The sequence below is a fragment of the Pleurodeles waltl genome, chromosome 10 (assembly GCF_031143425.1).
Source record: "Pleurodeles waltl isolate 20211129_DDA chromosome 10, aPleWal1.hap1.20221129, whole genome shotgun sequence".
Lineage (NCBI taxonomy): Eukaryota > Metazoa > Chordata > Amphibia > Caudata > Salamandridae > Pleurodeles > Pleurodeles waltl.
This window is the reverse complement of record NC_090449.1, coordinates 89,916,244-89,943,876: the sequence shown is the minus strand read 5'-3', so window position 1 is coordinate 89,943,876 and position 27,633 is coordinate 89,916,244. Positions and strand designations below refer to the sequence as shown.

The window sequence follows — 27,633 nt, the reverse complement described above, 5'->3', positions numbered from 1 at the left end:
TTGATGGTGGGCTCTCTCCAGGGCAAAAGACCATCCCCTAGGGACCTCCGTTCAGTTGCTGCGGTGTGCCCAGGTGGAAGTCCGATCGTGAGGAGGAGGGCTAGATACCAACTCGCTAGAGGCGCTCGGTGACTCTACTATAGAATGTAACCTCAAGGTAGAATATGTTGTTAGATTAGAGGGTCATCGTATAGGGGCAGATAGTACAAAAAGGGCTTCAATAAGAGTGCGCGCCATGCCCCATATAAAAAGCGTTCACCTAGTTGGCATCCAGACTTGACGTGAAAGAGTTAACTTTCTCCAGGACACAGCAATGCCACAACTGGTGTCACCCAGGTCTCAGACTTACTGTATGGGGTTCCTCCAGTGAGCAGACGCTCCTCCGCAGAGGAGCACAATAGGCCCCGCATGACACTAGGACCCCCCCAGTATTCACTTCTCCATACTTGCTTCCCAGGAGGCCCAGCTACTACTCAGCAGGACCCAGACAGCTGCCGTAGGTGGCCTCCAGTTAGGCCCTAGGGGAAACTACCAGTGCCGCCACCTGTTTGCCTGACCCTGCTCGGGCCAAGCACCACAGGATCTCACCAGGGGAGAGCAGGCTGCTCTCCACTGTCCGCAAACTCACCATTTCCCCCTATGCCATCGTCCCCCAGAGCCGCATGACCTCTCAGAGTCTTGGCTGCCTCCCTGGCATCAGTCCACCTGTCGCCAGCCCGCCGGGCCCCACTGCAGAGGTCCAAAGTACAACACAACTAGCTTTGCCTCCCTCTTGTGCCTGGGAGGCGAATTCCCCAGCCTACACAGTCCCAATCAAAGTCAGTCTGAGATTAAAAGTCTCACTAGAGGACCAGCCACAGCTTCCAGCCCGGCTGCTCCTCTCAGCCAGCGGCGCTCTTCCTTTGTTGCACATCTTTAAAGAACACAGTGCAGGTGGCAGGGTTAGGGGGTTAGGCTGTCATAGTAAAAGGGTGCATTGCCGAGGGCTCTCCGGCATCGGGGGGATTCACAGGATTAAGCAGGATTAAGACAACTGGGCAGGAGCTCTGGCAAACAAGCTGATAGGCCGCCATCTTACCAGGCCATGACCCCTCCTTATTGAGTTGTGTGTCTCATTTATTGAATCTGTGTGAATTTGCAGATGTCTAACACTCCTCTTTCATATGCCTAAGGCTACTCGACCACACTACCCCAACACAAGACCACCCTGGGATTACTGGAGCAAGTCACTGTCAACTAGTAAGGGAACCCCTAGAAATAGCAAGTATCTTTATATACGTTTAAGCATCAGACAAAAATTGTTCAGGTAAGTACGTTTTTAAATAGGATTTCTTTTCAGTTCAACAACTTTACTCAGCCAATCTACCACAAAAAGGTGATAAAACAGAAAAAGAAAGACCAACAGTCTCAAGGTCCTTATTGTTTTTTTTTGTCTTTTTTTGTTTTTTTTACCTTTTTCAGATTTCAGCAAAGATGAGACCCCAATGGTGGGGATACAGAGAATGCTGAAGGCGCTTAAGCTGCTGAAGATCCTGAGGTGTGGAATGTGTTCTTGGGGTCAGACTTGAGTCAACAAACGCCACGGGTCATTCCTGGCCTCAGGACTCGATCTCCCATTATGCACAAGTGGAGTCCAGCACAGGCTCAGATGCAACTTGTTTCCAGGTAACAGTGGTTTCAGGGTTACTTGAAGGTAAGTTATTATTCATTTTTGGGGCACCAGAGTCCAATATGACTTTGGTTCTGGGCCTGAGGGACTCGGGGACACCTGAAGTAGGCCGTGACTTTGTCTCTCAGCTGGCAGTTAGTCATGTAGCAGAGGTGAGGTATTCTTGGGCAGCTAGGCTTTTGGGGGTGCAAGCTTCCTTGGCTTTGTAGTCCTGATGCTTAATAGGAGGGAAATAACTTATTTCCTGGCTCAAATGGAGGTCCTTTCGGTGCGTGGGCACAGCAGGCAAAGTCCTCCTGACAGGCCCTTCGGGTGCAGCAGGTCCAGTGCAGCCTCCCTTTGCTGGGACGAGGGAGCACAGCAGGGCAGTACTACTTCATTCTTCTTTCAAGTCCAGAAGAGATTTGATGAATGTGTGCTGGGGTGCCACTTGTATGTTATCTTCGTGTTTGCGAGAAGGGAGGAGAGGACTGATTAACCAATGGGGTAACAGCACCAATGGGGCAACCCTACCAATTTTACATCACTTCCTGGGGTCTGGCCAAAAACAATCTCAGAGTACCTCTCTATGCCTGAAGCCTAGATGGCTTAGGTCTCTGTACCTGTTGTTCTGGGCACACTCCCTACAGATGTACAGAGCATAATGACTCACTCCTCTTGAAAAACCGGTTATGCCAAGGGTTTTCCCCCTGAGATACCAGCCTGTCTACTGACAAAAAGAAGTGGGCAGGCCAAAGTATGACTGGCATTTGCTTCACTGAGGCGGTAGCCTCTTTGAAAATGGACCATCTGTGGCGACCACCCGGTAGTAATCCGACTGGAGGTCACACCTTCTTCCATGAACAGTTCTCTTTGTTCCTTGTTCCTTTGAGTGCTTCACACTTCCTGGCGGGAGGCAGCCTGTTATCTAGGGTGACAAATGCTGGAGATAATCAAGAAGCGTTACCTGATGTTTGGATAACAAATTGGTGACTTTTCACAGTCACCTTTGCCTTAAGAGTTACTTTAAATTCGACTTCAGCAACAATTCTGCTTTAATGCAACAATTAATTAGATACCTTTAATCACCATCTTTGGTGGTTCCACAAGGAGGTTAGCACTTAGCGCGTAGAGTTGTGAAACTCCATCTTAGTCAATGGGGCTACTGACATTATTACAGTGAAATCGACAATTTAGAGATTTCACTGTCAGGACATCCTAAGTACAAATTCAACATGTCCTTGCTAATATCTTGCATCCTGCCTTATGGGCAACTAAGGCCTGCCTTGGGGTGACTTACAGATAAAAAGATAAGTTTGAGCATGGCAAGAGAATAATTCCGGCATATTGAGTTGGCAGTTTAAAAGCAGTAGGACTAGGAAGCGGAGGCAGTCCTAGAGCCCTGTTTTCACTTTGTCTTAACAGTAGTAGCACAAGATGTGTTGCAGTCCACTGATGACACAAATTATTAGCTCAGGGTCCCTAGAATACCATATACTAGGGTCTTAACATTAAATTAGCTATGCCAATCAAGGATTACCAATCAGACATTCACTTTTGAGGGGTCAGAGCACATGCAATGGGGTCTGTACTGTAGGGCCCAGTGCTCTACAGAGTTGGCAGGCAAGCAGCATTGAGCCAAATTTTGGGGTATGATCATTTTTAATGAGGCACTTTCCTACGGTAAGCCCACAACCTGACAGCTTGTGTCCACCTAAAAAGGACTAGGACACACAATCTCAAAAACATAATGCACCGACAGCTTTGTAACTGAAAAAGGAACAGAGTTTAGTGATTCTACAAAAAAAAAAAAAAAAAAAAATCAAACAAATTCGTAAATGGCCAAGGATAACTGGTTTTACCAATTCCCATGGGTTCTGAGAAAAAATGCATTGTTCCTTTATTCCTAAAGTGATCAAAAGGTAGCAAAACACACTACAGCAGGGCTTTTTCAGGGATCCCGAACTAAACAAAGAGAGAGATTGCACATTTGAAACAATGCTAAAGATAACTCAGTGATTTAGGAAACTAAATCAATAAAGTGCTACAAAATGCTAGATTTTTTGTTTTATATCCTCCTTGATGTCACAGGAACAATTTGTATGACAATAACAAATTTTGCATAAAAGTGCTCACCGATCATTAAGGGACAGTCTATTAGTGTTGTTATACACCACATCTGAGCAACAGTCAGTAAAGGCTTGTTAACTTACCTTGAAATGTTGTACTATTAAATGTAGGATATGGACTAGCTGCGGAACCGTATGACCCTCCTCCACAATAATTTTTCTTGTCCAGTGAGTCAGCATTTGATGCCCATCTTCCATACGAGCAGGCACTGCTGGTGTTAAGATAGCCATGGCTTGTCGAACTATCGCACGAGCTTCCATAGCATGAGCTTTCAGCAGACTATGAAAAACCTAGATTTAAAAGCACACATTAGGCAGGCATCCCACTTAATATTAAAAGCCTACTTAATAAGTCAGATATATACTGATGAAAACTGTTGCATGAGATGTAATTAGTGATCAGATGGGTTCAGATTAACTAAAAAAAAAAAAGGAACGGCTCGATCACTCGTCACCCTTGTTCATTCATTTCGTTTTTATAAAGTACACATTAAGGTGTAGCTGGCCACGTGGGTGCTATACAAATAATGAAAAAAACTGTATGGAAACTGAAAGTCACAATAATAGAAAATGATCAAGAGTGCAAACATCTTGAGTATTCATGTATACATTATAAAATCAAAAAGTGATTTACTAATACCAATTGTTTATTCAGTAGGAGACCATTTCTGTAACCAGTGTTCTATAGAAGTTTGTTTCCTTTTACCCCATTTCCATTGTGGCTCAACTCTTTTGCATGGCCTCTTGCACCATTCCCTAGTGATTTCCTGATGCAGTCTTTAGTGCCTGCGCAGCCTTAATCCTGTAATAAGTCTCATTCTAGCTTAACCTGCTCCCATGTTCTTATTTACGTCAGCCACCACAGCCGTCTTAATAGGAGGACAGTGAAAAAACACTACTAGCTACCCCTCTCTGTAGGACTGTGAACAGAACTCATTTTGCTGTGCTCATTGTAATTTTGCCTTCGCTACCATGTCTGCCTTCTTTTGGGCACATGCTCTATGCAGTTAAGGCAAAAGGAAAATAATCCCACCTGTTTTTCTTTAGTACTCTCCATTCCAAAACAAACGTAGACCAAACACTTGAAATTTTTCTTGAAATAAAGGAAACTCATTTATAGTCAGGTTGGGATTTGTGCTACTCCAGCATTAAAAAAACCTTACTTGATAGCAAAAATAACAAAAACATAAATGATAAAATACAATATTGGACTTTGCATACGGAAAATGTACATAACCGTAAAGCTACTTTATTATAAGCATTCTCTCGGAATTCTGACAGTAGAATATATTTGCAAATACAAGACCCTAAAACATTTTTTCTTTTAATAAGTATGCATTTTCACTTGCGAAAATAATTTAAGAAAATATTTTAGAAAGGAAAACATGCCATAGGAGGCAACACTTACCTTCTATTGTTTTGATCTTCCCACTTTCCTTTTTCAACATCTGTAAGGAAATGCCTCCCTGGCATGGTTACCCCTGACTTTTTGCCTTCTTTTGATGCTAGTTATGATTTAAATTGTGCTGGGATCCTGCTAACCAGCCCCCAGCACCTGTGTTCTTTCCCTAAACTGTACCTTTGTTCCCACAATTGGCACAGCCCTGGCACACACATAAGTCCCTTGTAAATGGTACCCCTGGTATCAAGGGCCCTGTTGCCAGGGAAGGTCTCTAAGGGCTGCAGCATGTCTTATGCCACCCTGGAGACACCTCACTCAGCACATGCACACTGCCTCACAGCTTGTGTGTGCTGGTGGGTAGAAAATGACTAAGTCGACATGGCACTCCCCTCAGAGTGCCATGCCCACCTCACACTGCTGTGGCTTAGGTAAGTCACCCCCCCTTGCAGGCCTTCCAGCCCAAAGGCAGGGTGCACTATACCACAGGTGAGGGCATATGTGCATGAGCACTGTGCCCCTACAGTGTCTAAGCAAAACCTTAGACATTGCAAGTGCACGGTAGCCATAAAGAGTATATGGTCTGTGAGTTTGTCAAACACTAACTCCACAGTTCCATAATGGCTACTCTGAAATCTGGGAAGTTTGATATCTAACTTCTCAGCACAATAAATGCACACTGAAGCCAGTGTGGGATTTATTGTAAAATGCACACAGAGGGCATCTTAGAGATGCCCCCTGAATACCAGTCCAACTCCTAGTGCTAGGCTGACCAGTTTCTGCCAGCCTGCCACAACCAGATGAGTTTCTGGCCACATGGGGAGAGTGCCATTGTCACTCTGTGGCCAGGAACAAAGCCTCTACTGGGTGGATGTGCTTCTCACCTCCCCCTGCAGGAACTGTAACACCTGTCGGTAAGTCTCAAAGGCTCATGCCTTTTGTTACAGCACCCCAGTGCATCTCAGCTAGTGAAGATGCCCACCCCTCCGGCCACTGCCCCCACTTTTGGTGGCAAGTCAGTAGAGGATAATGAGAAAAACAAGGAGGAGTCACCCACCAGTCAGGACAGCCCCTAAGGTGTCTGAGCTGAGGTGAACCCCACCTTTAGAACTTCTCCATCTTGAGTTTGGAGGATTCTCCCAATAGGATTAGGGATGTGCCCCCCCTCCCATCAGGGAGGAGGCACAAAGAGGGTGTAGCCACCCTCCAGGACAGTAGCCAGTGGCTACTGCCCTCCTGACCCAAACACACCCCTAAATTCAGTATTTAGGGGTGACCCAAAACCCAGGAAATCAGATTCCTGCAACCTACACAAAGTAGAAGGACTGCTGACCTGAAAGCCCTGCAGAGAAGACGGAGACGACAACTGACTTGGCCCCAGCCCTACCGGCCTGTCTCCAGACTGAAAGAACCTGCACCGCAACGCATCCGAGAGGGACCATCAACCTCTGAGGACTCAGAGGACTGCCCTGAAACTGAAGGACCAAGAAACTCCCAAGAACAGAGACACTGTTCACCAACAGCAACATCTTTGCAACAAAGAAGCAACTTTTAAAGAACTCACTCTTCCCGCCAGAAGCGTGAGACTTCACACACTGCACCCGACGCCCCCGGGTCGAGCTCCAGAGAACCAACACTGCAGAGAGGACTCCCAGGCGACTGCAAACTTGTGAGTAACCTGAGACGACCCTCCTGCACCCTCACAGCAATGCCTGCAGAAGATCCAGAGGCTCCCCCTGACTGCGACTGCCTGGTAACAAGGAACCAGATGCCTGGACCAAGCACTGCACCCGCAGCCCCCAGGACTGAAAGGAACCAACCTCCAGTGCAGGAGTGACCGGCAGGCAGCCCTCTTCCTAGCCCAGTTGGTGGCAGGCCCGAGAAGCCCCCTGTGCCCTGACTGCATCGCCTAAGTGACCCCTGGACCCCTCCTTTGCTTTCAATAGCAAACCCGATGCCAAATTTGCACATTGCACCCGGCTGCCCCTGTGCTGCTGAGGGTGTGTTTTGTGTGCCTGTTTATGTCCGTCCCCCCCCCACCCCCCAAGTGCTCTATAAAACACCTCTGCTCTGCTCCATGAGAACGTGGGTACTTACCTGCCAGCAGACCAGAACAGGAGCACCCCTCTTCTCCATAGGCGCCTATGTGTTTTGGGCTCTCCTTTGACCTCTGCACCTGACCGGCCCTGTGTTGCTGGTGCAGTGACTTTGGGGTTGCCTTGAACCCCCAACTGTGGGCTGCCTATGCCCAGGAGACTGAACTTGTAAGTGCTTTACTTACCTCAGAAACTTAACCATACTTACCTCCCCCAGGAACCATTGATTTTTGCACTGTGTCCACTTTTAAAATAGCTTATTGCCATTTTAATCTATACTGTGTGTACTACTGCTTTACTTCAAAGTTCCTTACTTACTTATGTGGTGTACCTTGCATTTTATGTATTTACTTCAAATCTTGTGGTTCTAAAATAAATTAAGAAAATATAGTTTTCTATATAAATACTATTGCCCTGGAGTTAAGTCTTTGAGTGTGTGTGCATTATTTATTGCCTGTGTGTGTACAACAAATGCTTAACACTACCCTCTGATAAGCCTACTGCTCGACCACACTACCACAAAATAGAGCATTAGAATGATCTATTTTTGCCACTATCAACCTCTAAGGGGAAGCCTTGGCCTCTGTGCACACTAGCTCTCACTTTGAGATAGTGTGTACAGAGACAACTTCCTACAACATCCACTTGCTTAACAATTTCAGGGACTGCCTTAAAGACTGTTTTGAATGTAATTCTATTTAAATTGTTACAGCAGTCTTTTGATTAAGTGCATACAAAGTACCAAGGGAAGTTGCAATATTGGTGGCTAGAACTCAAGCCCAGACTTTGAGCTAGCCTAAAGTGCTTATGACCACCACCACCCAATACTGTTCTACTGAAAAATATCATGCATGACAACCAGCTCTTTTCTCCTACCTAAACCCATTTCATATTAACTAAAACAAAATCTATCCCAACCTTCTTCCAGAACTCTTCCACCCAGATATCTATTTAAACACTATTTTTAAAGATCCACAAAATATTACAGATAAGAGGTATAATTATTCATTCGATCTTCACTCTCTCTAATCAGAACCTAAGCAGATTCCTCAATCAACTACTGTCAAAGAACTCAGTAAACCTGGGCCTATTTTATGGATAGTCTCTCAATTTATACCACCTTACTGATCAGAAGCATACTTTAAGCCTCAAAAGATCTTTTTTGTGTGCAGCATCAAAAACCAAAGCGCTAGACTTCTCCTCCTGGGCATGACAAGACACGTTCTGGAAACCTTAACGTGGCAGTGCCATTTTTCACACCTCTTACAGACTACACATAAATCACCATAACATGCTTTGTTCTTACATTTTGTAATGAAGGAAAAACTGTCCCTTTATGTAGTGTGTGAATACCGTACAAAGGATCCAGGGGTTCCCCAGTGAGTGGACAGGGCTGGCTACGCAATCCAAAAGTGCTCTATGTAGGGGTAGTGTGGTCGAGCAGCCTTAGGCTTAACATAGGTAAGTGATAGCCATCTACGATTACACACAACAGTCAATAAATGAGACGACTCAAAAAAGAGGTCCACATCAATTTATAAAAATAGCAAATGTTTAGGCATTAGAGAAACATCGATCAGGTAAGTACTTTTTTAAATAGGAATTCTTTTCACTTTATAAAGTGGACACAGTGAAATTTATGAGTTTTGCAATGTTATCCTACAGGAGAAAAAACACGTTCTGCGATCAGGTACTGTATGACGACTTACAGGACCAATCTTCAAGATTTAAGATGAGCATTAGGCAAGAGGCAGGACCACACCAGCAGGTCACTCCGGCACTGAGGGAGACATGGGCAGAGGTATAATACAGCGTCAGGTGCCCAAAGTATTTTAATGGGCATCGGGAACTGTAGAAAAAGGCTGCAGGCTCTGGCTAGGCCAGTCGAGGACAACCAACAGGTATGTTACAAACGCTGGGTGCTCGGGGACATAAGTGCACCTTTGGTCCTCTTCTCCACGGGCCAGGGTTGGTTGGGGCAGAGATGTCCTTTGGTGTCAGGTTTATGAGTCTGGTAGCACTTATGGTTGAGGGGTCCTGTGGTCCAGGAGAGCTGAAACCACAATGGACTCGAGCTCAGGACAGCTGAGGGACTTGTTTGACACCAGGGGCCCACTTCAACATGGGCTGGAGGCAACGGGTGCAGTGACTGTTTTAGGTGTCGGGTTCCTCTTACCACAGAGGCCGTGGAAGAGGAGGCCTGTGTGCAGAGGCTGCAGGCAACATGGTGAGTCCAGGAGGGGTAAAAACACGATGTACTCAGACTCTGGGAAGCTGGGGCACCTTACCTTGTTGGCACTAGTGGTCCACTTCAACTCGGGTTGGAGACGGCTGGTGCAATGGTGACTTCAGGTGTCATGTTTTTGTAGGTCCGGAGCTTAAGAGTCACTTCTTTAAGTTTTGCTGGGTAACAGGTCTGCTGTTCATGGAAGGTTTGAGTCTTTTTCGAAAGTAGACAGTCCCACTGGTGTTCTGGTAATACAACTGCAGGACGAGTCATCTTTTGGTGCAGAGTCCGTTGAGGGTTGCACACAGGTTGGCAGGGTTGGTACCAGGTCAGCTCCTTTTTTCTCCTCTTCTGGTGCGGCTCGTCGGTGTCCTTATGCTTCTTAGGTCATCAAGACTTCCTTCTCTGGTGGCAGAGGCTCCCCTAAAGACTGGATTTAGAGGATTTAGGGGTGTGTGTAGGGCAGTAACCAATGGGCTACTCCCACTATATGACAACTTCCTGAAGAAAGTGGGCATAACCCTAACCCAACATTTTTAAGTATGCCATCACTAAGATGACTACTTCTGAAAGGTTGTGTCCACATCGAAGTAGCCCACCTCAGGGGTGGCAAACCAAACTGATTAGCTAATTTTCCCATCTGTTCAGTTGCCAAATGGGCTCTGGTGAGGGGATGTGGCTTCCTCTCCTGTGAGGGGAGCCAGATTTGCATTTCAAAGGCGGCAGCCCTTTGAGGCTTGCCACCTTAGGAAGGCTAATCAGCAGGTCATCATGTGGTAGGTAGGGAGTCTTACACCCTCTTCCCGGATAGACTTTTGATCTGGACCTCCTGAGAGCAGATGGCTCTTACTCTAGGGGGCCCAGAATGGTGTCTTGAGTGGAAGGCTGGAAGAAACTGGTCCGCAAGCACACAAGATGCTGGTATTTTTCAGGGGGCACCTCTAAGGTACCCTCTGGGTGCATAAATTGTTAAATTCAACACTGGCAACAGTGTGGGCTCACCAATACGAGATGTTTGGGACCAAACATCCCTATTTGTAGTGAAGCCATCATGTAGCTGGGAAACTTGTATTGACAAGTGTCCAGCACGTGCATTTAAAAGGTTTCCCTAGTCACTTACTATGTCTGAGAATAGGCAAAGGGATAGCAGGGGCATATCTGCCTGTGGAGATATACCCTCACAAGTAATATAATGCTCACTGCCTAAGGGCTCTAAGGCCTGCTTGAGGGATGACTTACATATACTGTATGCAGTGTTAGGGGACATGGCACACAGGCTGTGTGCCATGTAGTGTTTTCACTTTTGTCTGCACCGAGACACAGCCTATCGTGTTTGGTGAGGGGTCCCTTAGGGTGGCACAATTCATGCTGCAGCCCTTTGGGAACCTCTTTAGTATCTCAAGCCATAGGTCTCAGGGGTACCATTTTCTAGAGACTTACAAAGGGTGCTAAAGGTTTTGCCAATTGGGTAAACAACTGTGCAGTTTTGGGAAAGAGATCTGGCACTGAGGACCTGGTTAGAAGGAACACAGTGCACTTTCAGTCAAAACTACATTAGATACCAGGCAAAAATAGGGGGAATACCATGTCAAAAAGGGGAACATTCGTACAGAATGCTTTTGTCGAGTGCAGGTATACATCAAAATAACTTATGATTGATTTTGGTTTAAATTAAGTAAGTATTCTTGCATAAAGGTACTCCACTGTTTATGAATATCAGTAAAAATGTCCTTATTATGAACAAATTGCAATTTGAGTTGCCTAAAGGTTAGTCGCATGTTCCTACGGCTACAGATTAGAGGATAAGTGTATGAAGCTGGTTCTGTAAAGACTATATCAAAATGAGATATAGTGTGCACAGAGTCCAGGAGTTCCTCAGAGGCTTAACAAAGGCTAAAGTAGATAATACTAATGCTCTCTTTTGTGGCAGTGTGGTTGAGCAGTTAGGCTCATCAGAGGGTAGTGCAAAGCAGTTGTTGTACACACACAGGCAATAAATGAAGCACATACTCAATGATTAACTCCAGGCCAATAGTTTTTATATAGCAAAATATATTTTTTTATTTTATTTCTAGAACCACAAGATTCAAGTTGCAGGAAAGTACATTTGCAAGTAAGTATTCAACATACGTATCAATACCATTTTGTTTCAATTAGGCAAGGTAAACGGTTTGAGAAAATAGCAAATATCTGTTTAAAAAGTTGTGTGTGCAATTTTCAAACAGAAGTCTGGGGGAAAGAAAAGTGAGCACAGTTTCAAGTTCAGTACAAGACTTACAGTTCCAATCTCCTGGGGTTAGGATGTCCACAGGTTGGGGTTTTAATTAACCACAAACACCCAGCAACGCAGGGCCGGCTGGGTGCAGAGGTCAAAGTTGAAGTAGATTTAACATGTGCTCCCAAGGAGACTGAGGGCACTTTAAATCAAGCCTGCTTGCAGCTAAGTAAGTACCTGTGTCTTCGGAGAGCACCCCAGGGAGGCCACATATCAACATCAAACACACACCCTCAGCAGCACAGGGGTGACAGGGTGCAAACACAGCATCGGGCTCCCAATGCTTTCCAATAAGGGGGCCCCAGGGTAAAAAAAATATGCTTCAGGCTAAGTCCAAGGGGTTGGTTCAAGAAAACTAAAAACTGGACAAGGACGACGGCGGCCTGCTGGACGTAGCTGGACTGGTGGTCTGATTCCCCAAGGCCAAGGGGCTGCAGGTGAAGTGGTACCTTTGGGCATTCAGTATCTTTGGTTCTCTCTCGGTCAGGGGGGTCCTCCAGATTTAGGCCACAGGCATCATCATGTTGGACAGGAGGGTTCAACCCAGGGTGGAAACAAGGTCAGAATCGCCTGGGGATCTGCTCTGGACCAGTGGGCCACCTGGACACTGGCAATGGGTGTTGGGTGCAGAGTGGGCAGGACTCACGGATCTAGGGCAATTCTGGAGTCCTTTGCTGGTGTTTCTTTCTGGACAAGGCAGCTGTCCACGGGAGTTCTTGGTCCTATGGGGTGCAGGCAATTCTCTTGAGGCTTTCAAAGGGTCACTGGTCCTGTAGGATGCGTCTCCCTTTTTTAGCAGGGGCTTCAGAATCTGGATACAGGCCTTTAGGGCTGAGGGCAAGACAGCTGGTGTCTTCAGTCTTCTTTATTAGGGGGTCAGCTTAGCAGTCCTCCTTTCATATTCTTGAGGTTGCCAGGAATCTGACGCACTAGGTTCAGGGGAGCCCGTAGATCCTGAATTTAGAGGCATTACGGGGGTCAGAAGGCAGTAATCAATGGCTTCTGTCCCTGAGGGGGAACAACACCCTTCCAGTGTCTACTCCCTCTAGGGAGGGGGGGGGCACAGACCTAACCCTATTGGTTCCTGTCCTCCACATCAAGTTGGAGGATTTTACAAGGAGGGAACCACACCTCAGCTCTGGACACCTTAGGGGTGGTCAGAGCTGTGGTGGTCACTCCTCCTCGTTTTGCCTAATTTTCCCACCAGACTTGCCGGTCAGTCCTGCACTAGAAGTTAGACTAAAATACAGGGGGCATCTTTCAATAAATCGACACTGGCAACAGTGTGGGTTTATTGTGCTGGGAAATTTGATACCAAACTTCCCAGACTTCAGTGAAGCCATTGTGGAGCTGTGGAGTTCGTAATGACAACCTCCAAGCTCATATAGTTTATATGGCCACATTGCACTTACAATGCCTAAGAATGAACTCTGACACTGCAGGGGCATATTGCTCATGCAGCTATGCCCTCGACTGTAGTATAGTGGACTCTGCCTTAGGGCTGTAAGGGCTGCTAGAGAGGTGAAATACCTATGCCACAGGCAGTGCTTTGTGGACATGGTACCCTGAGAGGGGGCCATGTCGACTTTGTATTTTTCTCCCCCACCAGCACACTCAAGCTGCAAAGCCAGTGTGCATGTGCTTGGTGAAGGGTCCCCCAGAGTGGCATTAAACATGCTGCAGCCCTTGGGGACTCCCCTGTCCAAAGGGCCTTCGTACCATTGGCACTTTTGTCAAGGGACTTAACTGTGTGCCAGGGGTGTGCCTATTGTAAGAATGATGGTATAGTTTTTAGGAAAGAACACTGGTGCTGGTTAGCAGGATCCCAGCACACACTCAATCAAGTTTGCATCAATATTAGGCAAAAAGTAGGGAGGGAACCATGCCAAAAGGGGCACTTTTCTACAGTAAGCATATGCTCACTGTGCTATTTAAAACTGCAATTTCTATTTTATTTACCTACATAGTTGACCCTTCTGTATTTTATTTCTCAACATAACTTATGCGCAAACCACTTTTTAATTTTAATTTGCTTGAAGTGGTTTATTTTACCCTTATGATTTTCTTTCCAGTAGTCACACACTACAAGGGAGCTTTCACTGCAGGGGTAGACCTGCTCCAGTTACTCTTTTCTAACCCCATCCCTGTTTCTTCTTCTTACTGTCACATCGGTTAGCAATGACTCTCCTGACGTACAACTCCCACTCAATGAATGCCTTCTCATAAGGACAACAGCTGTGCACCTGTGCAGCAGTTGCACCTTGATTGCGCCAGAGGAAAGTTCATATGTGACTGCCACCACATCATGCCTGCTTATCTATCAGTTATTTCCACCAGATTAAGCACTTGAGCAAAGACCTTGTAGGATATTGTTACCCCCATTTTCTGCCTGTTGTCAGTATGTTTGACTGTGTCTACTGGGTTCCTGCTAACCAGGACTCTAATAGTTTTGCTCTCTCCTCTAAATTGTACCTTTTTCTTCCCACAATTGGCATACTGGTCCCCCCATGTAAGTACCTCGTATATAGTACCTAGGAACCCAGGGCATAGGGGTTCCAGGGGATCCCTATGGGCTGCAGCAGTAATTCTGCCACCCATAGTGAGCCCATGCAAAGGGTTCTGCAAGCCTGCCATTGCAGCCTGCGTGAAACGGGTGCATGCACCCGTTTTCACTACAGGTCACTAGAAGTCACCCCTATGGTAGGTCCTCTCAGCCCACGGTGCAGGTATCTGTGTGTGAAGGCACCCCCTTGCACTAGAAGAGGTTCCGCCACAAACTCCAGATCCACTTTCCTGGACTTCTTGAGTGTGGGGACGCCATTTTACGCATGTACTGGACATAGGTCACTACCTATGTCCAGCTACATAATGGTAACTCCGAACCTGGGCATGTTTGGTATCAGACATGTCGCAATCATACCCCAATACTGCTGCAAGTATTGGAAGTATGATTCTATGAACTCTGGGGCTCCTTAGACGACCCCCGGCATTGCTACCACCAGTCTTACAGAGTTTTCCTGGCAGCCCAGCTGCTGGCACCCCTCAGACAGGTTTGTGCCCTCCTGCTGCTTGATCTGATCAAGCACAGAAAGCCAGAACAAAGGATTTCCTTTGTGAGAGGGAGTTAACAGCCTCTCCTTTTGGCAATAGGTGTGAATGGCTTGGGAGGGGTAGCCTCCCCAAGCCACTGGTTTGCTTTGAAGGGCACATTTGGTGCCATCTGTGCATAAACCAGCCCTCACCGGTTCTGGGACCCCAGCGAAACTGGACAAGGGAAAGGGGAGTGACCACTCCCCTGTCCATCACCACCCCACAGGTGGTGCTCAGAGCTGCTCCAGAGGGTCCCAGGTGACATCAGAGCCACCTGCTGATAGGTGAATACCTGGTTAGCTGACCAATTCCCTCTTTCAGGGTTATTTAGGGTCGCTCTCTCCTGGGTGGGTCCTCAGATTCAGCTTGTAAGATTCCAGCAGGACTCTTCTGCAACCTCTGCTTTGACGTCTGGCCTCCGGGACCACAACTGGAACCTCCAGGACCAGACAAGCTGCTTCAAAGAAGAAAGGAATCTTTAGCAACATTGTTTCCAGGGCTCCTGCCAGCTTTGCAAAAGCTCCCTTGCCATGCATCCTCAGAAGACTGCAACTCTTCAGCCTGCACAAGAAGAAGGAGGAATCTCCCAAGGGTGAAGGAGCTACTCCCCTGCAACTGCAGGCACCTACAACAAGCGACGATCGGCTGCGTGGAGCCCATCTCCTGCTAAGCTGCATGGATCCTGCATCACAGGTGGTAGTTCAGAGTAGTCCTCTTGGTCCTCTTTGCCAGCTGTCTGACTTTGGTGGAGGTAAGCCTTTGCCTTCCCACGCAGGACAGCACCCCCGTGCATCGCATCTTTTGCACCTGCCAAGGCTTGTCTGCATCTCCTCCAAGGGTTCTTCAGGCGGTGTGTAGCTCCAGCCCCCAGCACTCCATCCTGCAAAGCACAGCCTTCTGTGTGGTTCTCCTGGCGTGGGATCCTCTTTTGTAGTGCTGCATGGGCTGATTCAGCAACTCCTGTGTCGCCGTCCTGTGGGTGCTGCCTTCGCTCCTATGGAGACTCTGCCACGCTGAGGGTCACCCGTGACTTCCCCTCCTGGGCCTTGCTGGTCCCTGGCTAACCGCAAGTTTGCCTTTGCTAAGGCTTGTTGGTGGAAACCCTGCATCGACACCCATCTGCAATCTTCCTCCCGGCATGGGACATCATCTACATCCATCTCAAACTCTTCTCCTGCTCCTGGGCTGCAGTGCTGACCTGTTCTTCAGTACAGTCGACCAACTCCTGCATTCACAGCTGGGTGGGTAGTACCTCCTACTCCTCCTGGACTCCACGGTGTCTCTCGGACTTGTTCCTCTCTCTCCACTGGTCTTTTTTCTTCAGGAATCCACTGCTGGTTATTTTGCAGTCTGCTCTGGGTGTCTTTTTCTTCTTTTCCTCCTTTTGGGTGGTTTGGGGGAAAATTCAGTGTTTTACTCCTGCATCCTGGTCACTGGGGGTGGGGGGGACTGTGTTGCTTATCTTATTCACATTCCATTTTTTAGTATATGGTTTGTCCTCCAAGGATCACTATGGATTATTACTGTTTGCACTGTTTTGTAACCTTTTCTTTGCATATTTCTGATTGCTAGTGCATATATTTAGTTTATTACTGACCTTCTAAGGGCGGGTCACCTGACTAGTATTTTGTGATTTGTTCCAAAAATAAAGTACCTTTATTTTTGTACAACTGAGTGTTTTCTTTCATGTGTGTAAGTGCTCTATGACTACAGTGGTATTGCATGAGCTTTGCAAGTCTCCTAGATAAGCCTTGGCTACGCATTCACAACCTCAAGAGAGCCGTGCTTCTAGACACTGCCTGAAACTAATGTGGTTGGTATCTTAACTAAGAGGGGATACCGGGATCTGGTATAAGGTGTAGGTACCATAGGTACCCGCCACACACCAGGCCAGCTTCCTACAGACCTCATAACCCATAGGTCAGTGATTTCCCAGTACACAAGACCACATCACGACAAAACAGTGCTTTGTCTCAGGTTGACCATTCTCTACCTGAATATTTTTCAAAAACTTCTATCTCAGCTTCTTGCACGGCTGCTCGTTTTAACATATGAAATGAGAAACCTTGTCCCTGTGCTGAGTTGATAATTGTTACATAACGTTCCTATGTGCTACTTTGAAATATCCATGTTTTTAACAGAAAAAATAGATGTTTTCGCTCATTGAAACAATGGTTAAAGAATCATCCATGCCCCCACATCTACAGCAGATTTTGTAACAGCCATTCCCAAGAGCTACAGAAATATTCTACGAGGACAAGTCAGGAGTTGGCTGTAGGAAACCAGCCATTTGCAGGTTGTTCCCCACTTTATGCCCACACTTGGACTACTAGATGATGGTTTTCAACTCTGACAGTGCAGTGGGCCCCTGCTAACCAAGCCCCAGTGCCAGTGTACTTTCCCCTAAAAAGGCAACTGTCTAATTGTACTCAATTGGAAAGGACTTTAACACCCATGTAATCCCCTGCTTAATGGCACTCCTGGTACCTAGGTTATGGGTTTTAAAGAGGGTATTGCTTGTATTATGCCACCCTAAGGGCCCCACACACGAAACCATGCAGAATGCGTGAAATGGTGCAAACCATTTTGAAAACACGACATGGTACACTCACTGTGTGCCATGCCAATATCCACTGCATACACTATACATCAGTCACCCCTACAGCAGGTAGTAGAGCCTTAAAGACAGTGTGCATTGTAGTATATGTAAGGGCCCCATCTGCATGAACTGTGATGTCTAGTTCTATTGCGAGATATTGCAAGTGATCATGCAGCCATTTTAAGGACCTGTTTTGGACACTGGTCATTATTAGAGATCAAGATACACGATGGATGCACTGAAACTAATGGTGTTTGGTATCAAACATCTCATCTTAATAAATCTATACTGATGTCAGTATTAGATTTATTATGGCATGCACCCAGAGGGCACCTTAGAAGTGCCCCCCGGAATCTAATAGTTTTCTAGTGTGCTGGCTGACTTATCGTCCAGCCTGCCAACATAAACAAGTTTCTGACCCCTTTCAGGTGAGAGACACTGCTCTTAGGTCCAGAAACACTGCCTGCCCAGGAGAAGGTGCTATACCTCCTCCAGTAGGTGTTGGATTGCCTTACGTTAGTGTCATTTATTTTGTGTAAAACAAATGTCCAATACTCCATTCTAATAAGCCTACAGTACGACAAATGGAGCACCTTGATAAAGCAAGCCCCTATACACTAGTAAAGGGTACCTGGATAGTCTGCACAGTTTACCTCATGTTGGGACAAGTAGGCTTGAGATTATCTTTCAAGAAACATTAGCAGCATCTAAACTTAGAATATGCTTTCTTAAGGATGCAGGCCACCCCTCCACTTTTTGTTGAATATATCTCAAGCTATTTCAGCTGCAAGCACAAGACGTCCAACTAGGACACCCCCACCCCTCTCTTCAACCTCTCTAATGATTTTGACCCCAACCTAGTAGAATTTATCACTCCTTTTGAACTCAGTCTCCATATGTTTTATCCTGACTGTTTTTAACATTCAGATAGAAAGTCTGATCTCACTCAACTACATTTCCAGATAATGAACCCACTCATTCTAGAGAACACTGCTGACTTAATTTTCACCGCCTTCGAGCTATCTACCTATCATTATTTGTTAAGGTAACATGGACCCTGCAAATATTTTCTCTATCAACTTTCCTGGACCTATTTCCACTAAGTCAGCACCACCTTGCGTCACTTAAGGTTTCAAGTTAAAAGTGACTTTGACATGCCATCTTATTTTGTACAACTCTACACCCAAGTTCGAGACAGACTTGGAATTTTAACGCCTGGTTAAATTCTGAGCTACATAGTCAGGAAATCTACTTCCTTTTATACCCTGACAAGTGTATTCTGGTGTAACAAAGGCTTTAGATTCCTCCAAAACAACATGCAGAGCATTAGGAAAACATTTGTGACACAATTATTCAGTTTAAGAAATAGAAGAACACAACTACATTATGGCAATATTAATGAGTAAAAACGGTCCATCTGTCCTACTCAGCTGGTATACTCTCAGTGAGCAAATCTTCTAACAGAATGACGTGTGCATTGTTTAGGCAGAGACTCCTCAGCACCCTAGTAAGCAAGTGTATGGGGGTGGAATGTGTGGTGTTGTGGAAAATTCCATATGAACCGAAATGCATTCCCCTAAGCACACTGCAACAGAAATGTGAAGGCAAAAACAAGCAACCTGTGCTTATTCTTGCTTGGAGCGAAAGGATCCACCTGCAAGGTACGGCACAGCTCAAAGACTACCAGCCCTCGTATTCAGGGGACCTGTTTGGTGTCCTGTCAGACCTTGTGTGCCTGAGCTCAGGCCCATAGCCTCAGAGGTTCCTGGCAAAGATAAGACCCTATGTTGTTCTGCTTCTTCAAATAACACGTCGCACTAGTGTTGCCCATCAGAGTCTGGACTAGGTGAATCACCTGTATTTTCAGCAAGCTGAAGTGTGTTCCTTGCTTCTTTAGAGGTAAGGCCTAAGATGATCTGCTTCTCCAGATGGACATCCACACCTAAGGTGGAGGCATCCATCGCCACTGTGGTCAGAGCTGGTTTGGCACTGAAGGTGTTGGCCAAAAGGACATCTAACATGACCCGTTCTCCTCGACCTACAACCGCTGGAGGTAAGTCACTGTGCCCAGAGAGATCTTGATGATGCTGGCTCGATCGTGCCCATGTAGGAACCATTGCAGAGTCAGCACTGAAGAGCTCGCAAGCAGAACCCGGAGGTCAAGGATCGGACGATGACCAACATCCTTCTCAGTAACAAGGAAATACCAGAACTAACACCCTGCTTTGAGATCCACTACACTTCCCCTATCTACAGGAGTGTTGTAACCTCCTGCTGGAGAATGTGTTCCTGCAATTGGGAGGAACAAACTTGGGGAATGGGAAAAGGCTTCAATTTGCAGGACCCACTGGTCCTTCCTATTGATTTGCAAGTCCTGTAGATGAAAAGACACACATCACTCACAGGACACGTGCTCCCTCGAGTTGAAATTCAAATGGCTTTCAAGGTGGTGTAGAAGAGGAGGAGAGCAGCCGGCTTGTCTGCCTTTCGTTGTGCCACAGCCTTTGTGCTGCTGGAGAAATTACTTGGGCTGTTGGATGGGCTGGGAGGGTTGATGCTACGAAACCTGGAGCATTAACTGTAAAAGCCTCAAGTAGAGATGTCCAAAAAGCGAGCCATTGCTGACCCTGCCTTAGACCCCTAAAGAGCAGAATCTGTCTTGATGGCAGAGAGGCGAGACCCATGAAAGGGCATATCCATTAAGTGCGCTTGGACGTCTCCTGAGAACAACACTGAATAAAACTAGACCTGCCTCTAGAGTGCAACAGAAGAGCAAATCGCCATGCCCGCTGAAACTACATTGTTCAGACTTGTTCTGAGGCTCTGCTTGGACATGTCTTGCCTCTCCCAAACTACTAAAGCAAAGTCAGCGTTCAAGAGGAATGGGAGACTCGCCATCACCATCTTTGCTATCTCCTACAGTGCACTGTTGTATGTGGGCAGCAAGCAGGTAGCAGTATTTGATTTAAGTGTCAGACCTCAAGCACAGAAGGCTTGTTTCCCTAATGCCTCCAGCTTTTCAATTTCTCTGTGGGTGCAGTGGAGAAAGACTGGGGAGTGTTTTGTATATGACAAGACTAGGCTTTCTGGTGAAGGATGAGTGGACAAGAGCTCAAAGTCCTCAGGGGCCAGCCTATAGTGGCGGATCATCATTCTATTTACCGCTAAAGCTGAGGAGGGCTTGGCCCAAAGTACCTTGATGGGCTCCACAGATGCCTCGTTAAAGTGAAGCAAAGGCTCCAACGATGCCAAGTCTGGTTGGAGGATGTCCGTTAAAAGACTGGTTTTCTGTATCAGAGGAGATAACCCCAGTATCTCCTCCACCTTTCTAGTGCCTGCAGTGAACATCGCCTCAGTAAAAAAAAAAAAAAAGAAAATACTAGAAAGGTATGGAGTATGGTGTCCTGAAGCAATCTGGTTCTATATCATCAGTGGGGAGCAGATTGGGTGCCTCTCTACTGTCATTGTCATCATGATGCAGGTTTGGTGTTTCCTACTAATATGCCCTTGCCCATTGTATTTTATTTTGAGTGCACATTTCTCATTTATAAATGTGTTACATTTAGAATTACACTTGTTTATTACATACTTTTTGCTTTATTATAGATTGATAGTGCACTTCATGCATGTGTGTGTTTATACACACACATGCAATATATTAAATATAAAAAAGAAAAGGTTAAAGTGATGTTATCCTTAGGTGAAAATGTGAGTTATAAAGTATCATTTTTGACTAAAAAAGTTGAAATCCACCAGTTAATGTTAAAGGAAGTAACTATAGCTGCACACTCACCATGTACAGTGATCCCATTAAATAGGTCATCAGTGATGTTATCAATAATATCATAGAACATGTCATGAGCAATGTAATATGGGAGGTCAAAAACAGTGCAAGGCAAGTGTGCAAGTTACAGTTAATTTGTTTAACTATAACTGGTGAAGTTCGGTGTTTTTTCATTTTCACCCAACTATAATGTCATAACATCTGCTCAAGCTGTGTTTTTCGGTGAATTTCAGAGTTTTTCTTTAACGTAAAGTAAGATATATTATCATACTATAATGTCACTTTAACCTTTGGGTTTTCAGTGAATTTCTAAAGGTTTTTATAATGTAAAATAATGAAAATGTCACTTACCCAGTGTACATCTGTTCGTGGCATTAGTCGCTGCAGATTCACATGTTGAGCACAGTCCGCTGCCTGGTGTTGGGCTCGGAGTATTACAAGTTGTTTTTCTTCGAAGAAGTCTTTTTTGGTCACGGGACCGAAGGACTCCTCCCTCTTCGGCTCCATTGCGCATGGGCGTCGACTCCAACGACCCCAAAGTCAAGGTGGTAAGGGTACTTCTACCCTGCCCCCCTTATACTTTATTTCTTTATCATTTTCAGGATACTGGGACAGAGTCCCCAAAAGCTGTAACGGCAACCAACCAGAACACGAGTTCCCATGGGACAGCTCAGGAACCTCTTGCTCCCACAGGAGACAGCCAACGAGAAAAAGCCCCTCCCCCATCAGTTCACCCTTTTTAAAAAAGTTTGCTTTCCCACAGGACTCTTATGGGAGTGTCAAAAACTCAATTGTCCAGCTATCTAAACATCTGAACCTTAATTTCTCAAAATCTACTGAAAATATGTATACCAAATCGCAAAAAGCACATTCTGGGTAAAGGGGTACATTTGTGCAAATCCTTTCAGCCGCTTTTGCTGTACCACTGTTAAAAATTGCATGAGGTAACTGTTTTGGGATTCCGCCCCCCGCGTTTCTCAGCTCAGAACTCTATAAGAGAAACAGAATGCAACTACTCAAAGCACAACAGTCGGATTTAAAATAAAAATAAAAGATTGCTATCCATCCTGTGTGCATGTTAGGGGTTGTGAGAAGGTAGCCTCTTTCTAGCCTTGTTACCCCCACTTTTGGCCTGTTTGTGAGTGTATGTCAGGGTGTTTGTCACTGTTTTCACTGTCTCACTGGGATCCTGATAGCCAGGCCTCAGTGCTCATAGTGAAAACACCATGTTTTCAGTATGGTTGTTATGTGTCACTGGGATCCTGCTAGTCAGGACCCCAGTGCTCATAGGTTTGTGGCCTATATGTATGTGTCACTGGGACCCTGTCACACAGGGCCCCAGTGCTCATAGGTGTGCATGTATATGTTCCCTGTGTGGTGCCTAACTGTCTCACTGAGGCTCTGCTAATCAGAACCTCAGTGGTTATGCTCTCTCATTTCTTTCCAAATTGTCACTGACAGGCTAGTGACCATTTTTACCAATTTACATTGGCTTACTGGAACACCCTTATAATTCCCTAGTATATGGTACTGAGGTACCCAGGGTATTGGGGTTCCAGGAGATCCCTATGGGCTGCAGCATTTCTTTTGCCACCCATAGGGAGCTCTGACAATTCTTACACAGGCCTGCCACTGCAGCCTGAGTGAAATAACGTCCACGTTATTTCACAGCCATTTTACACTGCACTTAAGTAACTTATAAGTCACCTATATGTCTAACCTTTACCTGGTAAAGGTTAGGTGCAAAGTTACTTAGTGTGAGGGCACCCTGGCACTAGCCAAGGTGCCCCCACATTGTTCAGAGCCAATTCACTGAACTTTGTGAGTGCGGGGACACCATTACACGCGTGCACTACATATAGGTCACTACCTATATGTAGCTTCACCATGGTAACTCCGAATATGGCCATGTAACATGTCTATGATCATGGAATTGCCCCCTCTATGCCATCCTGGCATTGTTGGTACAATTCCATGATCCCAGTGGTCTGTAGCACAGACCCTGGTACTGCCAGACTGCCCTTCCTGGGGTTTCACTGCAGCTGCTGCTGCTGCCAACCCCTCAGACAGGCAGCTGCCCTCCTGGGGTCCAGCCAGGCCTGGCCCAGGATGGCAGAACAAAGAACTTCCTCTGAGAGAGGGTGTGACACCCTCTCCCTTTGGAAAATGGTGTGAAGGCAGGGGAGGAGTAGCCTCCCCCAGCCTCTGGAAATGCTTTGTTGGGCACAGATGTGCCCAATTCTGCATAAGCCAGTCTACACCGGTTCAGGGACCCCTTAGCCCCTGCTCTGGCGCGAAACTGGACAAAGGAAAGGGGAGTGACCACTCCCCTGACCTGCACCTCCCCTGGGAGGTGTCCAGAGCTCCTCCAGTGTGCTCCAGACCTCTGCCATCTTGGAAACAGAGGTGCTGCTGGCACACTGGACTGCTCTGAGTGGCCAGTGCCACCAGGTGACGTCAGAGACTCTTGCTGATAGGCTCCTTCAGGTGTTAGTAGCCTTTCCTCTCTCCTAGGTAGCCAAACCCTCTTTTCTGGCTATTTAGGGTCTCTGTCTCTGCGGAAACTTTAGATAACGAATGCATGAGCTCAGCCGAGTTCCTCTGCATCTCCCTCTTCACTTTCTGATAAGGAATCGACCGCTGACCGCGCTGGAAGCCTGCAAACCTGCAACATAGTAGCAAAGACGACTACTGCAACTCTGTAACGCTGATCCTGCCGCCTTCTCGACTGTTTTCCTGCTTGTGCATGCTGTGGGGGTAGTCTGCCTCCTCTCTGCACCAGAAGCTCCGAAGAAATCTCCCGTGGGTCGACGGAATCTTCCCCCTGCAACCGCAGGCACCAAAAAGCTGCATTACTGGTCCCTTGGGTCTCCTCTCAGCACGACGAGCGAGGTCCCTCGAATCCAGCGACACCGTCCAAGTGACCCCCACAGTCCAGTGACTCTTCAGCCCAAGTTTGGTGGAGGTAAGTCCTTGCCTCACCTCGCTGGGCTGCATTGCTGGGAACCGCGACTTTGCAAGCTACTCCGGCCCCTGTGCACTTCCGGCGGAAATCCTTCGTGCACAGCCAAGCCTGGGTCCACGGCACTCTAACCTGCATTGCACGACTTTCTAAGTTGGTCTCCGGCGACGTGGGACTCCTTTGTGCAACTTCGGCGAGCACCGTTTCACGCATCCTCGTAGTGCCTGTTTCTGGCACTTCTCCGGGTGCTACCTGCTTCAGTGAGGGCTCTTTGGACCTGCAGAGAGAGGGGACGTCGAGCAAGACAATTTGCGACCTCCTGGTCCCTCCTGGGCCCCAGCAGCGTCCAAAAACGCCAAACGCACGATTTGCGTGTAGCAAGGCTTGTTGGCGTCCATCTGGCGGGAAAACACTTCTGCACGACTCTCCAAGGCGTGGGGGATCCATCCTCCAAAGGGAAAGTCTCTAGCCCTTGTCGTTTCTGCAGTATTCACAGTTCTTCAGCCTAGTAAGAGCTTCTTTGCACCAACCGCTGGCATTTCTTGGGCATCTGCCCATCTCCGAGCTGCTTGTGACTTTTGGACTTGGTCCCCTTGTTCCACTGGTACCCTCAGTCAGGAATCCATCGTTGTTGCATTGCTGATTTGTGTTTTCCTTGCATTTTCCCTCTAACACGACTATTTTGTCCTTAGGGGAACTTTGGTGCACTTTGCACTCACTTTTCAGGGTCTTGGGGAGGGTTATTTTTCTAACTCTCACTATTTTCTGATAGTCCCAGCGACCCTCTACAAGGTCACATAGGTTTGGGGTCCATTCGTGGTTCGCATTCCACTTCTGGAGTATATGGTTTGTGTTGCCCCTATCCCTATGTTTCCCCATTGCATCCTATTGTAACTATACATTGTTTGCACTGTTTTCTAAGACTATACTGCATATTTTTGCTATTGTGTATATATATCTTGTGTATATTTCCTATCCTCTCACTGAGGGTACACTCTAAGATACTTTGGCATATTGTCATAAAAATAAAGTACCTTTATTTTTAGTATAACTGTGTATTGTGTTTTCTTATGATATTGTGCATATGACACTAAGTGGTACTGTAGTAGCTTCACACGTCTCCTAGTTCAGCCTAAGCTGCTCTGCTAAGCTACCATTATCTATCAGCCTAAGCTGCTAGACACCCTATACACTAATAAGGGATAACTGGGCCTGGTGCACGGTGCAAGTACCCCTTGGTACTCACTACAAGCCAGTCCAGCCTCCTACAGGGGTCATCTAAGAAATTCTACGGAGCTAAGGTGGATTAATTCGGGGCTACAAAGAGCTAGTTTTGATCATAGAAAGGGTTTTGTCATCCATCAAAAACGATGAAATTATTTTCACTATATTGTTTAATAGCCTCTTTTATTGCCACAACTGTGTATTTTAATAGAAATTGTGTTTCTTACCTGTAGGTGTTTTGCGGCTTGAAGAACTTTCTGGATTTACAAGCTGTGCATTATTCCGCCATCTAGTGGTTGGGTCCTAAATTCTCTACAGTTTTGTAGCCTTTGATTTTTTTTTGTTTGTTGGGGGGCGTCGATGGAACCACCATTTGGTGTGCCCTTGTGAAATCATCCTAGTTCCTCTAGATGTTCCCACCTCTGGTCGCCATCTTCAGATTATTTTTTCTTCTCCTTCCATCGTCCTGGTGGGGGTGGGTAAAGCTGCAAAACTTCACCTACAGGTAAGAAACTTTGTTTTGCAGTGTAAATCTTTTCTGAATTCACATGCTGTGCATTGTTTTTCAGTGGTTTTATTCCTGTGGTGGTTGGGTTGAAGATGGACATTGATTTGTAAACCGATGTCGTAGCACCCTCTGACCTACTTGGGCTTCTTTGATAATTTAGATATCAATACAATAATGTCTTGTGAACGGTGTACTGAGGACCATGTTACTGCCATGATGCAGATTTCCTGTAGTGGAGTATTTGCTAAAAAAGCAATGGTTGCTCCTTTCTTCCGTGTACTCTTGGTGCCCTCAGCAAGATTTCTCCCGCCTTTGAATGGTACAATTGAATTGTTGGCACAATCCATCTTGCTATAGTATTCTTAGTTACTGCTTTTCCCAAATAAATATTGACAAATGACACAAATACTTGAGTTTTCCATAAAGTATTTGTCTTTTCAATGTAGTACATGATTGAACGTCTTGCGTTCAATGTATGCAAAGTTCTTTCAGCATGGCTCTTTGGGTTTTGAAAGAAGCTTGGTATCTACATTCTTTGATTGATATGAAACTGTGATACACCTCTAGTAGGAACTGTGAATACTTTCTCACGATAATTCTGTCCTTGTGAATTTGAAAATACAGATCCCGTATTGTGAGTGCTTGTAACTCACTCTACATAGTGCAGCAATGGCTATTAAAAAGGCAATCTTTAAAGTTACCATCTGCAAATAAGCCTTGTGTAATGGCTCAATATGTCTTTTCATACATGGGTTGAATTAGTACTATATTTATGTTCCATGTGGGTGCTAGCATTCTCCTTGTGGAGCTATATTTTTGCTCCTTCTAAGAATCTCTATTACTCGTGCTGTGAAGAAACATCCCCTTGTGTATGCCACTATTGCTGCTAGATGAACTTTCAAAGATGCATTCATCTTCTTGTAAGAGATGGTTTAGGTTTTTTCAAACTCTTTTCTTTTGTGCTTTTCTTCCTTAATCCTTTTCTTACACGCCAACGTGAATTGTTATTAGACATCGAAGTGAATATCTTTTCTATGTAGCCATACAACACTTTCTTGTCATTGGTTTTCTTTCCTCTCTCAATACCATAATAGCCTTTTTAGGTAACTTTAAAGGTCCAAATTCTAACTCTGCAGGAGCCATGATGCTACGTTCAATGATTCTGGCTCTGGGTGTAATACTTTCCCTCCTTCCACTGACAACAGATCCTTTTGTCTTGGCAGGAGTACCAGGTTTGTCTTGCTTATTGTGGTGCAATTAAAATTAAGGTCATGTGACTCCTCTTGCATTTGCCAATTACTCTGTGCAACAATGGGATTGGGGGAGAAGAGTACTGTAAGGAAATGCCTCCTTGGCATGGTTACCCCCTGACTTTTTGCCTTTGCTGATGCTATGTTTTGAATTGAAAGTGTGCTGAGGCCTGCTAACCAGGCCCCAGCACCAGTGTTCTCTTTCCCTAACCTGTACTTTTGATTCCACAATTGGCCCACCCTGGCATCCAGGTACGTCCCTTGTAACTGGTACCCCTGGTACCAAGGGCCCTGATGCCAGGGAAGGTCTCTAAGGGCTGCAGCATATCTTATGCCACCCTGGGGACCCCTCACTCAGCACAGACACACTGCTTACCAGCTTGTGTGTGCTGGTGAGAACAAAACGAGTAAGTCGACATGGCACCCCCCTCAGGGTGCCATG

General features: G+C 46.1%; 1 protein-coding gene across 3 annotated transcripts in view; it reads right to left on the bottom strand.

The window, feature by feature from the left end:
• The window catches only part of TRRAP (transformation/transcription domain associated protein), a 1,102,174-nt gene that overhangs the window by 419,752 nt on the left and 654,789 nt on the right, over window positions 1–27,633 (bottom strand). For all 3 annotated transcript variants that reach the window (XM_069209830.1, XM_069209829.1, XM_069209828.1), the window contains one exon: window positions 3,862–4,068. In XM_069209830.1, coding sequence (XP_069065931.1) covers window positions 3,862–4,068 — 207 coding nt within the window. The remainder of the gene's footprint in view (window positions 1–3,861; window positions 4,069–27,633) is intronic.